The following is an 18,078-nucleotide window of genomic DNA, read 5'->3' on the forward strand; positions in this document are numbered from 1 at the left end:
GTTGAATTTGAGGGTTTCACTGCTAGTTAGACCGTGCATCTTGTTGGGGTTTTATGGATGGGTTGTGTGTTATGTTTGCTGATTGGTGACCAAATTTGGGCTGAGATGGATACTGGGTTGCTACTGTAGCTAATATTATGATTTTTTTGGAGTGACATTTGATAAGAATTGTGGCAGAGTTTGGTGGTTATGGGTACTGAAGAAGAGGATAATTGGTAAAATAATGGAAATGGAATTAGATTGGTAAACATTGAGATTCGAGCTTGGTTTTGTGAGAGAGTTGGTTGGTTGGTGTGCATAATGGGTTGCATGTGTTGCAAGCCCTCTGCCATTGAAGATAGTAAGGAGAGTCCAAGGGAGCGTTTATCGAGCAAGGCTGTGTCAGACTTGCGTGTATCTAGAGGGGCTTCATCGAGGAGGGAGGAAGCGTTTCGGGTAAAGGATAGATATGATAACAATGATGGAAGAACTGCATTGATTGATAAGCAAGGGAATGGTTCTGTTAGAGTGCAAGGTGAGAGTTTTGAAAGGAAGAGGGAGAAAATGGAATATGCTGTTGCTCAACATCCAGGGATTGGTAGTGTTCCTAAGGCCATGGAAGGTGAGCAGGTTGCAGCTGGATGGCCCTCATGGCTGGCAGCAGTGGCTGGAGAGGCTATCAAGGGATGGCTACCACGGCGTGCAGATTCTTTTGAGAAGTTGGATAAAGTATGCTCCTTTCATTTATCTGGCTGCTTAATTACATTGTGACAATGCTTTGGTTTGATGCAGATACTTTGCTTTATCTACCTTGCTTGCTTATTGTTTTTGCAATTGTCTGTAGAGTATTGATTTAGTTAAAAAAAATTAAATACATTTTATTTAATTATGTGATGTTAATTTTTCCCTGACCTTTTTGTCCCCACTTTTGTTTTAAATATCTACATTTCCAAAATCTACTCTATGCGTGATGACAATGTGGACAAGGAGAGACCAAGGGCCTGCTTAAATTTTAAAGTTATTTTTTTTTGTTTCTATGTTGTGCTTTCATTTCCTGTAAAAAAATGTTAAAATTAGAAGGAACAATAAAAACTGAAAACAATGTGCCATCTTTGTAATTATTAGTGAAAAGTGAAAATAAAAAAAAATTCCTTAAGCCAGTCAGGCCCCAAGTGTTGTTTTAACCATCTCCATTGCGAATTATTGAAAACAGGAAGCATAGTGAAGACTAATTATTGGTGAAAGCTATAAACTGATTTTTTAAAAGCAAACAAACAAATACACCCCGACTTCCCCATTACTTTCTTTGATTTTAATTATAAATGTTGCCATGATCCTTGGCTGAATTCTTTTCCCTAATCACGTGCTTTTCCTTCAAATAGTTGACCAAAATTGCTTAATTTCTCTGCAAAACTATTTTGAATTTCTCATCCCCCCCCCCCCCCCATTTAATTAACATACCTAGTATGTGTTGTTTGCTAACAATCCTAAGCAACAGTACGTTGTGCAAGCTATCATTTTAAAGTGATTCTTGATCTTTATGATCTCATTAACTTTAACATTTAACACAATTCTGGAATTTTATTAATGATTGAATTTAAATTTGAAATACTAATGATGTTATGCTTCTTTATGCTACTACCACTTTTGTTTGTATGTCATATATTCTCAAATTCATGCTCTAATGTATTTTTTGTGATAAAATTAAGTTAGAATATGAGACTTGTGTACTTGTAATTTTCAGATATTTCCACAGTTATCTTTCTCCATAATTTCAGGTTACTCCAATGTGAATACATCTCCTGTATGCTTTGCGGCCATGAATGATAAATTGATAGTTTTTTCCTCTCTGATGTGCAGATTGGACAGGGAACTTATAGCAATGTTTATAGAGCTCGTGATCTTGAACAAAGAAAGGTTGTTGCTTTGAAAAAAGTGAGATTTGATAATCTTGAGCCTGAGAGTGTTCGCTTCATGGCTAGGGAAATTCACATTCTACGTAGGCTTGATCATCCAAATGTCATAAAACTGGAAGGCTTGGTTACATCAAGGATGTCTTGCAGCTTATACCTTGTTTTTGAGTACATGGAGCATGACTTGGCTGGGCTTGCATCACATCCTGGACTGAAGTTTACAGAAGCACAGGTAATTTGTCAAGTATCCTTATGTGCTATTTCTCTCTGCCCATTTTATTGCAAAATGCAAGTGTAACCTACCATGTGTTCTAGGGAGAATATTGCTGCCACTAATTTTTATTTGATGTGATATTCTCCAAAATATTTTTTTCTATCCTGATGTTTGTACTTTTAAGCTAATGGCTGGTACTCCTATTTACTTCCTAATGAGCTCACTGAAATTTAATTCCTTTTTTCTTTTGCCATTGAAAATGAGACTAATGAAAATAAGTGGAAGAAACTAAATGAAGAATAAAATTTCCACTAAAGGCTAAGATAATTAAAGACAAAAACCTCCAAGTCACACGAAAATAGAATAGAAAGAAAGAAAAGGAATCATCAAGTTTTAATTCTTTCTTTGAGTTTGAAAAGTAAACTGTTAAAATTTAGAGGAAGAAGCTTAATGAAAAACAAAGATAAACCTAGTTAGAAACAGAATGCTACAAGACAAATAAAAAATAAAGCTTACAGGATTTAATTTCCTATTGTAACTTTGCAGGTTAAATGTTACATGCAACAACTTTTACGCGGACTTGATCACTGCCACAGCTGTGGTGTACTTCACCGTGACATTAAGGGTTCCAATCTTTTGATTGATAACAACGGGATATTGAAAATTGCAGACTTTGGTTTGGCAAGCTTTTTTGATCCCAATCAAGCTCAGCCACTGACAAGCCGAGTTGTCACTCTTTGGTATAGGCCACCAGAGCTTTTGCTTGGAGCCACTTATTATGGCACTGCTGTGGATTTATGGAGTACAGGTTGCATACTTGCTGAGCTTTATGCTGGAAAGCCTATAATGCCTGGAAGAACTGAGGTATGAGAGCTTAGATGATTCAGTTCAAATGTGGTATTTGAGCATTTTCCTTTTCATCTGTTCAAAATAACTATGTGTACTTTGGAAATTTATTCTATACAATTGGAAGCATAAAATATTGGTAGTAGGTGAAAATAAACCAATTCATAAATATTATGTTATTCACAATATTATGCATAAGTAGCTTGGTTATATTAGAAAATAATAGAAACTACAATTTTCTGTCTTGTAGGTGGAGCAATTACATAAAATTTTTAAACTTTGTGGTTCACCTTCTGAGGACTATTGGAGAAAATCAAAGTTGCCTCATGCAACAATATTTAAGCCTCAACAACCCTATAGGCGATGTGTTTCTGAAACATTCAAGGAGTTTCCTGCACCTGCAATAGAATTGATAGAGACCCTTTTGTCCATAGATCCTGCTGATCGTGGAACTTCAGCATCTGCTTTGAATAGTGAGGTGTGAAATTCATGAGGGTCTTTTATATTATTCATTTTTTTTCAATTCAAGGCAACTCCATCAACACACTGAGAGTCGATGTTCATGTTAGTGTTGGGAAAAGCATCGGTTTAACTTTTCCAAACTTATGTTGTGGGTTCCTCTATAAGTTGAAAACTAAAATGGTTTTATGACATCTTTGTGCATATACTTATATCTTATAAATAAACCCCTGCCCCTGTACTATATCATCTACTTACCTTGTGTAGTACTGTAAATATTGTCTCCACCACAACATTAATATGGTAAAAAATTAATTTGTATAACATGAAATTGATGTGCTTATCAATTGTTTGTTGGTAGTTATTCAGTATCTCTTACTCAACTTAAGTTTTGCAGTGCATTTATGATAGTAGAATACTATTTTCAAACTTTAGTATGCACTGGTCTTGATTTTCTCCTATTTGTTTACTTGTAATTTAGTTCTTCTCAACAAAGCCTCTACCTTGTGATCCCTCAAGCTTACCAAAGTATCCTCCTAGCAAAGAATTTGATGCCAAAGTTCGGGATGAAGAAGCTAGAAGGTGTGTTCAATTTTCGTGTGGAATTGTAGTTGTTTATATTTAGTATTGCAAAATGTATTATAATAATTGCACTTTTGAAGGGTGTGTATCTTTAGATCATCTAATTAAATAATCCATGCCATTGTTGTTGCATCTATTTTTGTCCAAAATTTTGGTTTTCTTTTCAAAATGCAATGGGCTTCATATGCAATGATTAACTTTGGGTAAATGGAAGAAGGGAATTTCTAGTATTTGTTTAAAATAACCTTCCACACATTTTGTTGTTTTTCTTTTCCATTCATTGCACATATAGTTTGGCTGCCTAAACACAGTAAAAGTTACATATAGAGCTGAGGATAATATTTTTCTTAATGTTCCTTATGATTCACCATACGAGTGTATACAGAAACTTATCAATAAGTCTAGCTGAAATATATCCGGTTCTTAAAATCAGATTGGTTCTTATTACTTCTATTATAATGTTCATGTGGGTTCTTTTATTCATTGTCCTCGAGTGCTTGCTTATAAAGGTAAGTGTTAGAATTTTGCTTATGATGTTTGCAGACAAGGAGCAGCAGGAAGCAAGGGCCAGAGACATGATCTTGAGAGAAGAGGTGCTAGAGAATCACGAGCCATTCCTGCACCTGATGCCAATGCTGAACTGGTCTTGTCAATGCAGGTATATTAATTGTTAGTTGTTATACTAACCCATCTAGGTCATGGGGATTTGTCATTGCCGTCTGTGTATGATATTGTTCCTTTTGCTGAGATCACTTAATCTTTAAATTACATGAATATCTTTTCAGAATAAACTTTTTCTTGATGCTGCCAATTTAAATTGTGGCATTTTTGGAGAAACAATGAAGATTTATTGTGTTTGTCTCTACGTTTCTGACTCATGGATGAGAGGATTTTCATGTCAAATAGAGCAAAAGATTCAGAAGCTACATATGTCAGATGTAGATCTGGTTGTTTTATACGTGCTTCTGAACATGCAGTTATCCCCACTAGGTTGACTGCATCTTAGGACTTGAACTGAAAAAAAAAAATTAAAGAGATTAAAGTTTTCTTATGTATTTATAAATTAATTCCTACAGGAAGCTTCTTTGAAGCACCTCTTACTAAATCACAACTTTCTAAATCTGTGCAATAGTGCACACTAAATAAGACGAAAACTATTAACTACTGTACACTCTTCTACTGAGTACTGCCATGTCCTTGGAATCTGTTATGGCTTTCTTCTTTTGCTGAGTCCTGAATATTTATATTACTTTCCTTAAAATTATGGAATTTCTTTTAGTTTCCCTTTTGGAATACCTTTATCTTCTTTGCATTCTGTGTACTCATTCATTTTTTTTTTTACATCACATTTGTTTTTCATATAGTTGAAAGCAAAGATATCCTTTTTTTTTGCAGAAGAGACAAGGGCAGGCCAATTCTCAGAGCAAGAGTGAGAAGTTTAACCCTCATCCCGAAGAAGTTGCTTCTGGGTTTCCCATTGATCCCCCTAGACCATCACAGGCTGCAGGATTAATTGCAGATCCCCCGGTTCATCAACATAAAAGAGCCTCCCATTCAGGTCCACTGACTCACCGTGCGGCATGGGCTAAAGCCGGGAAGAACCAGGACGATGCTCCAAAGATTTCAATGGTGGGTGACTTATCAACAGTATCGGGCTTAGTTGCAGCAAGGAGGAGTATGTTGTCTGACGATCGCAGAGAAAGGTCTGGATCATCACAAACAGTGGCCCCAAAACTAATAAACAGGTTCCCAGGATCCTTCAAAGAGGCTTCTGAGTCAATGATGCAACAGGATCAGAAGTATCATGCACATGTTCCTCAAAAGGAAGAAGGGAGAGGCAGCAGCAACAAAGACTCAAATCTTGTAAGTAGTTGCACTTTCTCCCTTGCCTACCTCTTAGATTCTTTGAATGTGACTTTAGGCCTAACTCAATCCCAAAAGCTAACTCATTGGTTAAGGTTTGTCCCTCACTTATATAATCCATCTTGGTTTTATCTCTAGTCAATATGGGACTTGGATTTTTCCCAATACTATCCTCTCTATCTTGGTAGAGTAATGATATTTGTCCTGCTGGGTTATGTCCTTGCCTACCCTCTCTATACGTGTAATTAACCATGTGTCCAGGTGGATGTTGGGTGGACATTAGTCTATTTCCATCTTGATATTCGCTGCTTGGTTATAGTTTTGTCTTTTGCTTGCTTGCTTACTCTACTATGTATTCACAATCCTGCAGGTTGGTTATGGCTCCAAGGGCCATAAAATTCATCATTCTGGTCCTCTGCTAGTTCCATCAAGCAACCATGATCAGATGTTGAAGGACCATGACCGCCAAATCCAAGAGGTGGTTCGAAGAGCGCGGTTGGACAAGGCAAAGATGAGAAGACTCCAAACTGAGGGGAACCAGATAACCAATTCATTATTTGTTTCTGGTCGTTGAGTTGTAGAACCCGATGCTGTCAAAGCATCATTAAGAATATTTGATTCTTTTATTTTGCCCCTTTTTTTCTATTTTGTCTGTACAGGGAGTTAGTATCCCCCCGGGCCATGTTAGGTAACTCTATAGCTCAGAAATCTTTCCTCCACTTTATCACATCACATGTATTTTCCTTCCATTTACAGCTGCAATTCTAGTATATGGCCATTCTTGCAAAGCTTATCAACCTTAAGTTGTAGTAGAATACTGGGGGACCTTGTCTTCCTTGTGTTTAACTTATGATAGAGTAATTATCACTGGGAAGATGGCTATGTATTTATTTATGTATAGATGTGTATTCTCTTTTTGTCACTTGCCCCATCTCTCTATGATGCATCATTACTTCATCATTTTGGTACATTATTGCATATGGCCATTTGTCATGTGGTATACCAGTCTCTCCTTGCTCTCTTACTACTATTCTAAATTTCAATATTTTATTATTGATTAAAATTTATTTAAAAAATATAAAATTACCGGTGAGATTTATTAAATAAAAAATGAGTTTTGCATAGTTTCGTGACTTTTAATAAATTTCAGATAATAACTGTGGTCTTCAATAAATTGTAACTATTAATAGAGTAATCAAAATAGTATGTCTTAGGGTAGTATTAGTACATTACTAATTTTATGAAAATAGTTTAGTACTCTTATAAGTCATATTGATGGGTTTTTACTGATAATAATTTATTGAACAAGCGTTTAATTGTTTTTTTTTACTCAAACACACTCTAACAATTAGAGGAAGGATGTGGGATTGGACCGATAATTTACTTAACTGGCCATTAGTCTATATCTCAAACATTTTATACAAGTCAGTTACTTATCTCAAGATTCATTCCTCCAAATTCATATGCGATAAAAAAAAAAAGTTTTCTTTATTAGGCCCAATTCCTAACATTGTATTAGGCCTATTGCTAATTATACAATTGGGCTTAGAGCCCAGTGTATTCTCAAGTTTAGAGAATAAATGAGCCAAGTCACGTTTTTCTTTTTTATAAGAAAAACTTTACGGTGCTTAAAAAAAAGTTTATTGTTAAATAGTGTCATTGATTAACGAAGTAAAAAGAACATAAAAAAATCATGAACATCACAACTTTTTGTTTTCTTATAAAAAAAATTTAACCATAAGTTCCTGATCTTATAAAAACATTTTAACCATAAGTTCCTGAACTAATACCTTAAGGACATTAGTTATCATTTGAAAAAAAAAAGTTAAACTTTATTAGGAAGAGAGAGTATAAAAGGGACTCTTGAGAGCAAGCACAATGGGGGTTCTCAAAGAACCGATGTTTATTATAAATTAGCATTAGTGAGAATATGAAATAGCAACCGGTGCTTACCGGTTCTTAATCTTGATGCGGGCTACATTTTTCAGAGACCGGAAACTTTTTACATTAAACAATTACAAGCTTAAATTTGATATACATGCTGCACCAATTTTACGTTATCAGTGAGGTCCATTAGTTAATTTTGTAGACATGTTGGAGAGATTGAATTCTTATGAAATGCTTAAATTGAAAAGGATAAAATTGAGTAATGTGTACAAGTAGATCTGTTTAAGAATTCAAAAAAGAAATCATACATTGGAGATGGTCTAATATGAGATTTTACATCTACTTTACAAGGTTAAATTAGTGAGAGAAGTAAATGCAAACTATAAGATCAATACAACAATTAAAGAAAAGAAAAAAAAGCATTGAATGTGGCCTTAAAATCATGTTCATGATCTAATTTTTATTAAGTCCAAAACACTCGTAAATTTGAAGGAAATGCCATAGAACATAATTCACGTAGACCATACTATAACTAATATAAGGTGTTAAATAAGATGTTGAATATGGCACGACTTTTTCCTGAAAACAAAGTTAAACTAGATATGATGAGCAGGAGTATTATTAAGACTTCAAAAAAATTCAAGTCGTACGTGTATATTTACAAACCAAATCTTGGTTTTCATCAAATAAGATAAGAATAAGTGATTATTCTCTTTCTAAAAAGAGAAGTACAACACTAATTTTACCTTTAAAACTTATGTTGACATTTAAAATAATATTTAGTATAAAAGTTATCGAAAATAAAACTCCAATTATAATTAAAAAACAGCACTAAAAATAATTATAAAATCTAATTATTTTCTCATAAACAACTAGCCACTATCTAGATCAGAGACAAATGATTGATGTGGTGAGGGACTGTCAGCATTTACAGAGTGAATGTAGGAAGTTGTAGTTGCATATATCCGTGGGGTACAGATTAATTCATTTCAGTGACCCAAAAAGATAGTTATTAATAAAAATAAATAGATGTCGTATTAAAGTGATGACTAAAGCTTTTGTCAAGTAGCTTCTATAAATAGGTAGGATTATGAAGGTTAAATCCACTTGCCACAAAACAAATATATCGTGAAAGAGTATATTTTAATCTATCTCTTATATCTTATTATTAAAGCGAGAAAGTTTATTATTAAAGCGAAAAGGTTTTTTAGAAAAAAATTCTTGCTTTTTCATGTAAATCTCATTCAAAGTAAATTACATAACATATTGATATTATTAAAAACATTATTAAAGCAATATATACATATATATATATATATATATATATAATTCAGTAAAAAAAGCAATCTATATTAATTACTGTCTTATTATCTTTTATTACTTAAAGGAATAAACATTGATGACAAAATTAATTCCTCCTAAAAATTCTTAAGGTCATATTTGTAATTTTAATGCATTAAAATTTTCAAAAAAAATTCAAAATAAAATTGAATGGAAAGTAATAATTATATTTTAATTTATCATTTATGATTGATTTGATTTAATAAATATGAAAAAATAATGCATCATATCTCTCATTATTAAAGCTAAGAAGTTTTGTAGATTTTTTTTATACTTTTTTTGCATGTAAATCCCGAACATAAATTCACGTAAATTACATAACATGCACATTGATATTATTAAAGATATTATTGAAGATATTATTAAATCAATCTGTGTTAATTACTGTCTTATCCTTTATTACTTAAAAGAATATACATTTGTAACAAAATTTCCCCAAAAATCTGAAGGTCATATTAGTAATTTTAATGCAATAAAATTGTCACAAATATTCAAAGTAAAATTAAATGGAAAGTAATAATTACATTTTAATTTATCATTTATGATTGATTTGATTTAATAAATATAAAAATAATAATGCATTAAAACTGTCACAAAAATCATAGCACTTTTAGAATTTTCAAAATAAGGCCTTAAATATAGACATGCATTTAATTTTATTAAATGTATTTTTTATGAATATTTATATTAAAAATAATAATTAATATAAAAATTAGATGCACAATGATTATTATAAGTATATAAGATTTTTCAAATTTTAATAAAGTAAACCAATATAATTAGAACAAAAAACTAATGAAATGATCATCTTGATATCTAATAGAGACACTTTAATTTAGGAGATGATAAATATTTTTTTTAAGTTGGGGACCAAAAGTGTATTTTTATTATTAGATACTTAGAGAAAGATAGTGAATTTTAATGATTTCAATCTTAGTACTTGAAAGAATTAAAAAAAATTAATATTCTTTTTACTTCCAAATAAATCATTGGCATTGTCAAGAAGTAAATTTGTTGAAAAGGGAGTTTGGAAAAATAAACAAAACTTGAGATAATAGATATACTTAAAGTTGGAGGTTTCTTGACCATGACGAGCAAAAATAATTTTTAAGCTAAAATAAATTAACGTTGTAATGTCATTAATTTTTATAAAAAAATATATTATTTTTTATTATTCTTCTTAAGTTTTAATTTTATTTTTAACAAATAAAAAATATTACTCTCTCAAGCAGAATTTCTCTTGTGAATCGCACCTGCACATATACTAGTTAGTTAGTTCTTTTAAAAATTCAGACGGCACTACATAATGTTAGAAAAAATCCTCGATATGCATTATTATTTGTAAAAATATGATTAGCCATTGGTATGAAATTTCTCACACAAAGGGTATATGTTAATTAAATTCGTACAAAAATCAATGAACAATCAAATACTCTGTCCGTTTAGTATAGTTGTCGTATAAAAAATTATCCTAAAATAACAATAATTTTTTTAATATAACATTAATTACATTTTTTTTTATATTCTTTATAATATTAATAATAAACAAAAAATTTATAAATAAATTAATAATAATAATAATATAAAATTAATATTGTCTTTCATTTATTTATTATTATTAATCTGTTGTAAAACAATCCACTATTATTCAAGAACTGATAATGCAAGTTCTGCATGTCAAGTCAATGTTCAAAATTCAGAGACACTCACTATAGGGCTAGAGACAGACTCTCACGTGTATGGATGGTGTAAAATGTTGTGAGCATTGCCCCAAACACGTGTTTATGGTCTTGTTGTGACCCACCACACAAGAAATCAAGAACGTACGCAAGTTTATCCACGGCCAGACATGAACCATTTGAAGAAAATCAATCACCATTAATTTCTTTCTTTGTGGACCTTTGGTGCCAATGAACGTGTTTCTTTCCTAGCACCTACAGCAGCAATGAACGTGTTTCTTGCAGAAATATATGTACTAAAACACTGATTTGTTATATCTGTATAAGTTTAGTCTTATATTATCAATAGATTTATATAAAATGTTTTTTTTTATTGATTGAAGTATTAAATTATAATTATACATGCATGCATGTCACACTGTATAAAAACTTTACATAAAAAGGAAGATAATCAAATTATAACACTTGTATTATTTTAAGTTATACAAAAGCCGACTATTGACATAGTAGTTAGACACACTCTGACTTACACATAGGAATAATCTCTTTAATAGGAAATTTTATGTTTGATCGTTCAAACCAACAACATGATCAATCTCTGACTCAATAAAAGGGAGATACCCATGGCAAAAAAAAATTGCTATACAAGTTCTTATATCATCCATAATTTTATTGAGTTAATAGCAAGTATTATATCTTTTAAGCTTGACGTTTGAAACACTATCGATCATCCACTTGAGGACGAATAAGACTTTAGATCTTACGCCCAATATAGTAGTTTTTAGAAGACTCACTCAATAAATAGATATAAGTACATAACCGACCTCTTTAGTCACACTAAGTCGTGCATAGCTGAACTAGTTGGGGTTTTGGGTTCACAAACTTTACTCTTCAATGAGCTAGTGTGTTATCTAGCATAAACAGTAACTACACTTTTTTGTGTGTCAAATAGTATAAAAATTGAATACCAAAAAGAAAATAATTTAATGAGTCTTATTTTAATTTATTATATTAATTTTAATATGTGTATCAATGAAATATAAGATGATTTTAGATTAATCTAAAATTTTGAGATATGATCTATATGTGGCAGAACTTTTTATTAATTTAATAAAAAGTTATTAAATAATATAAAAGTGAATCAAACTTACGAATTTCATTTTGTAGTCTGCAAACAAAAAATTTCAATTCACAAGCTTAAATTATAAATAGTTTAAAGAATACAATGATTGAGTGGTTAAGTTAGGTTGGGTACAGTGATATTTTTTAAGACTCTTGAATGGTTAATATCAAATTTTGTTGAGGGTGATTACATGCTTTATATATGATCAAACTACAATTTAATAACATAATCCACCAAGTTTGGAATTATTCTGCAGGCTGAACCCACCCTGACCCTCCCAACAAGAAATGGATATATTGCTCTTGTGAAACCACAATTCTTGCCGGGTTTGTGTTCATTGTGCTCCAAACAAAGGTTTTCGAAGTATAGTGGAGAAGAAAAGATAGGAGCCATATTTTAGGGACACACCATGGATTGGGTTTGGGGTGCTGCCAACCTAATCGACCCAACTTAATTTAAAGGAAAATGCTCATTTTTTTTCTCTCAAAAGCGTGAATAATGATAAATTGATATCTCAGAAAAATAAAAAATTTAAATTTAAGTTCTGAATATATAAAAAGTGTGATAAATTAATTTATTATTAAATTTGTAATATCATTTTGTCATTAAGTTATAACATTCAAGACACTAAATTATATTTTTTAATAATCAATTTAATATTAAATTATAAAATTTAACAATCAATTTGTCATTAAATTATATGTAAAATTAAATTATCACACTTTTCATATATTCAAAAATTAAATTTAAATATTTATTTTTCAAAACTAATTTATCAATATCTCATACTTTCAGACCACAAAATAAATATTTCCTCAAATTTCAAATCACAAAGCAAAGGGATGAAAGGTGGAGAGATAATAAAGAAAACAACAAAGCAATGAGAACAGGTAGATGCATTTATTAGGTGCTTGCATTGTGTTCTGTTACATAAAATCTCACACTTTTGAAATCTAATGTAATGTGTGGTCCAAATCAAAAACATGGATGGATTGGAGGCCCTTTCCATACCACAGTCACACACAACATTGTACTCCAAACACGTTGCTATATTTCTCTCTCACCTTTCTCAAACATCACTTTCAATTTTACGCGGTACCTTCTACTCTTTACTTCCTTTTCGCCGGCGTGTTTGGTTAAAATTATTTTACATTACCTTTTCAATATTATAATAAATAACAAACAATACTTTTTACTCTTTACTTCCTTTCCATAGCTTTTTCAAGTTAATGATGTATTTGTTGTAGAGGAGGAAAATAAATTTATTTTTAAATTAAAATAAAATATAAAAGACGTAAATTTCACTAAAAAATATTAAACTTTTCTCTAATATTATTTTCATCTTTCCTTTCAAACACATTCTAAAAGATTCAAAATTATTTTTAAATAATAATTTTAAATAAATATTTACATATATAATTTCACAATAAGAAAATTACTTTTTTAAAATTTGGTTGCAGGCAAGTCAAATCTAAAAATTAATTGGTGAGGATTTATCCTATATATACTCTTATAAAAATTACTTTGGCTATGTGGGATTTCTAACATAACCACTCGCATCAAAGACTAAATTTTGAATATACAATTTATAAGATTAGACATTTATGACTGATTGAAATGAGATTTCCAACAAATTTTAAGTTCAAAATTACTTTAAAATTGAAATAATTTTAAATAATATTTGCATTGAATATGATAAAAATAAATAAACTATACCGAGTCCTACAAAGCTTGCTTTTAGAATAAAACATGTAAATATAAATTATACCGCTTCAAAATTATTTTTAATCAAAATATATTTTATAAAATCAATTTTATTTAAAATTAATTTTAGAAACATTCACTGAATTGTGAATTATGCACTGGGCAAACAATAAAGATATAGTTTAGTTTTTTTTCTTTCTCTCCCTCTTTCTGTAAAGGAGTGTAAAAGATGACAGGTAGAAATTAATATATATATATATATATATATATATATATATATATATATATATATATATATTTGTTTATAACATAGTACAAGCTTGATAGAATTAAAACTGATTGAATTTTGAAATAACGTCGTACAAAATGAAAAGATAACAAAAGTACCAAATTAATAAGACATCCCAAAAGTTTGAATGATTTAACACACAGAAAATAGCAAAAGGTACCAGACTCAAACAAGTTGAGAGACCTTATCCAATGACATCTTTATGTGGGAAACTAGACCACAAACTCTTGAATTGAGCTCAATGAAAACAAAACAAAACAATTCAAATTTGTCATATAACATATATAATTAAAAAAGGCTATTAGCTTCTTGGATGAAAATTATTTATTTTTCTAGCTTGTTAAATTTATTGTTTGTTACTTGTTAATACCTTTTTCTTCTGTTTAATTACAATATTTGATCAAAGTGGGGACAAATCCGGAAAATATTTATTAGAAGACTCGAATTCTAAGGTCAATGAATGTTCAAAAAACATAAAAACAATAAATCAAAGAAAAAGTCTGCTCAATGTTTCACATTTACTATAGTTTTCGAGTGGCCACTATTTTTTTTCAGAATAACCAATCATATTTATCTTAACCATTGACATTAAAGTTTTAAAAACTTTAAAGATATTCGTAACCTAAATTTGTTGTCCTGAACTTTTTTCGAATTCTGATTTTAATCTATAATTTAATTTTTTAAAATTCCTAAACTTTTTTTTATCACTTTTAATTCATCCTAACAAGTAACAACATCAATAAATAATATGACGATAATGTTAGTAGCACAGTAACTTATCGCATCAACAAAGAGTTGAATATGTAGAACAATTATGCATAATTTTTGTTGGATAATCCATGTTTTTAATTCATTATTTGTTCAAAATAATTGAGGACATCAAACAAATTAATCAAGGATTAAAACATAGGTGTTTTAAAACAAATACATGTGAATATTTCTTTAAACTCTTTAATAGCATGATAAGTTATTGAATTATCAATGTTTATATTTTATTACCAGATAAACATGTTACTTGATAATAGGACTAAAAGAGATAACAAATGAAAAAATTAGGGATTTAACAAGTCAAAATTTAGATTAGGAACTAAAAATAGAAAACCAAAAAAATTTGGGTGAAAAAGAATAATAACCCCTAAAAAGTTATGTACTTTAACAATCTAATATATTTTTGCTAATTAATACTATAATTAATTTTAATTTTAGTTCCTTCCTATTTAAAATAAAGTGTTAAATACTGCATTAATGTGATTTTCAACATTGAGATACCTATATGACTATAAAGTGGGTTGACTTTCGTAAGAAATCATGGTAAAATCTCTAAAACACCGGATATAATGTGATTGGTAGACATCTAAATATTACATGTGAAGTGTCTCTAGTTCATATAGTTTATGTGTCAGATCAATCCTATCAATCTATATATGATTCATGTAGCTTGATACACTAGACTCGACCAATTATATTCAAGATAAGAATCCATAAAATTCTTTTTTATTTCTTAAAATATTTACTTAAGTTTTTTAAAATATGTAGGAAATTGTCTTACTTTTGTTAGATATTTAAATCTTGTTAATTATTTTTTATTAATTATTTTAAATTCATGTTTTTAATTTTGGGTAAATGGTCATCTTTGTTCGTGAATATATAAATTGGTAATAATTTTATCCTAAAAGAATGAAAATGTTGATTTAGTCCACTACTTAATAAAAAGTGTGATAACTTCATTCATCATTTTAAGTTTGTGAGCTTATTTTGTCATTAAATTGTAATATTTAAAAACCAATTTAACATAGTTAAAATTTTCAATGATAAATTTATCATTAAATTGCAAAGTTTAGGAATTAATCAATTTTTGATCATCTTGTATGCAATTAAGATGTAATATAATTGTTGCATTTTTTATACATTTAGGATACATCCTAAGGATTGTTCAAAGATGCAACCACTTTGAGCTCACGACTAAAATGGACCCAAAATTAAAATAGTTTTGTGATAATTGTTTCAATATTACTCTACATTATTTTTATAAATAAATTGAAGTTGTTATTTATTTTATGTCTCTTTTTTTATTCAAATTAAAATGTGACGTGTTATTAAAAAATATCACTCTTTTAATTAATTTTCCTAATATTTTACAATCATAAATTCATATTATTGAATTTTCAACTCTGTGATGTATTAACATATTGAAGAATCACAAAAAAAATTAAAATTATAAAGGAAATAAAACAAAAATTAATATTTTTATAAAGAACAAAATATAAGTAAGCTTTAATATGAAATGATATTTTGTCAATGATAAATGATAATGATGAAGCTAGAGAATTTTCTTTGTGAGACCAAATATAAAGAATAAATTAATATAAGTATAATTAATATTATATATATATATATATATATATATATATATATATCCATGCAAGTTTACTCAGACTCGGTAAAATTTGATGAGGTTGTGAATTGATTTCAAAAATATAATATCATCTCTTTTAAATTATTCTTATCTTTTGCATGGAGGAAGACAAAGAAAGTCAAATGTGTCTCCTATCTTTTTGTCATGTCTATTTTATATATAAATATTTATGTGTATGTATTTTTTTAGAGATATAAATTGAATAGTAGACAATAACATAAAAGTAACTTAAATAAGAAATATGATATAATTTTTCCGAACTTATTAAAATTATGTTATTTGTTTGATGAAATAAAATATATATTTTTTTATGATATTATGTACCTGTTTTTAAATACTTAAATATAAGAGGATTTTATTTAATATTTTATTATGTGCTCATAAAATCTAAGCACCGATCCTGTATACATTAATAGATTAAATGAATATTTTCATTCTTTTATATGCACTAAATTATTATTGATTTATACATTCAGATATAAAAAATATCATTTAATCTTTATTTTCCTAACATTCACGTTTTTATTTCATCCATTAATGTTTTTAATTTTCAGCCTTCACGTTTTTATGGTTCATTATTGTTTTTAATTTATGGATTTTTATAAATTGTATATGTTAAACCCTTTGGTGTGAACTTTTTTTTTTCACTACCATATCTCTCCTTTTCTTTTCTAGAATTTGTGAGTTTCTGGATTTGTATAAAAAAAACTAATCGAGTTAGTTCTATTATTGCCCCAACAAAAGTTTCGGAAGAGCATGTTAAATGTTAGGAGACTTGCACACAAAGGGTGGATAAATTCTTAAAGTATTGTGAAGTCACACATCTTAAAGGAAGTCTATCTCAATTATTTGATCAAAATATATGTGAATTGCTCTAAATCTCTTACTATTATCTATGATTCAAGAATCAAAATCTTAATTTATTTTATTTGTAATAAGTACATTTTAGAAGTTAAGATCAAGTCATGATTAATTATTCTATTTTATCTTTAGTTAAAAATTATGGATATCACGTATTTCTCAATTCATTGAGTCAGAAACTAATCTAACTCGTAGTGCATAAATATTGTTAGTTCAAATTTTTTTTACACATTATAGGAATCATACACGTATTCACCTGTTAAATAAATTATTTCCACTCATATGAACGCGACAAAGAAGTCATGATTTATTATTTAGCCAACTTATAACAAGTTTAGAGGTGATTTTTTTAATACAAATATCAAAATAAGCGCTATATTATATACTGTTCAAATTGTGAAATTTAGTTTCCTAGTTTCATCTTTTTGGAATCTTTATATTTGTCAGAGATGTTTGTGTTGTTTCCAGGGATGGCAAAAAATTTGCATCCATTAATACCCGTGAATAAAATTTATCATGGATAGAAGTTAAATAGCTTAAATGGATACCCACGGATAGCAGGTATGATTTTTTATCCGTTCATTCATGGGTAGAGTAGGAGTATCATAGTATATGTACCCACAAATACTTTCTACCTTTTAAACTGCAAAACTACTCTCATATATTGCTTGATGTTTACTTGACGAGTTCTTTAGTGTTTTTTCTTTTTGGGTATGACTCCTCTTTACTTCACTAGTTATTGTTCTAGGGATGCATTTTACCACTAGGAATTAGGTCAAGAGATTCAAAACCACATCATATATGGTATCCTTCTTATTTCTTTGATTTTTTTTTTTTTACATTACAAAATCTGATTTCTTTTTATTAAAGACGTATACTCTTCACATAAAATTTTCACATACAAAATCTGAAAATAATATAA

The 18,078-nt window shown here is 29.2% G+C and overlaps 1 protein-coding gene across 1 annotated transcript; it reads left to right on the forward strand.

The window, feature by feature from the left end:
- Positions 1-300: 300 nt before the first annotated feature.
- LOC114379909 (probable serine/threonine-protein kinase At1g54610) lies at positions 301-6,778 on the forward strand. The gene is made up of 8 exons (XM_028338729.1): positions 301-708; positions 1,840-2,124; positions 2,653-2,970; positions 3,203-3,430; positions 3,893-3,993; positions 4,537-4,651; positions 5,389-5,856; positions 6,227-6,778. Exons 1-8 carry the CDS (start codon positions 301-303, stop codon positions 6,428-6,430), a joined length of 2,127 nt encoding a protein of 708 aa, XP_028194530.1. The 3' UTR covers positions 6,431-6,778.
- Positions 6,779-18,078: the final 11,300 nt, after the last annotated feature.

Source organism: Glycine soja, chromosome 12 (assembly GCF_004193775.1).
Source record: "Glycine soja cultivar W05 chromosome 12, ASM419377v2, whole genome shotgun sequence".
Taxonomy (NCBI): Eukaryota; Viridiplantae; Streptophyta; class Magnoliopsida; order Fabales; family Fabaceae; genus Glycine; species Glycine soja.

What these genes read in the sequence shown, in the direction of transcription:
- LOC114379909 (XM_028338729.1), top strand. Translation starts at nt 301, where the DNA reads ATGGGTTGCATGTGTTGCAAGCCCTCTGCCATTGAAGATAGTAAGGAG. An exon ending in CTTTTGAGAAGTTGGATAAA is followed by an intron (nt 709 to 1,839) that starts GTATGCTCCTTT and finishes TCTGATGTGCAG; the next exon opens with ATTGGACAGGGAACTTATAG. An exon ending in TGAAGTTTACAGAAGCACAG is followed by an intron (nt 2,125 to 2,652) that starts GTAATTTGTCAA and finishes GTAACTTTGCAG; the next exon opens with GTTAAATGTTACATGCAACA.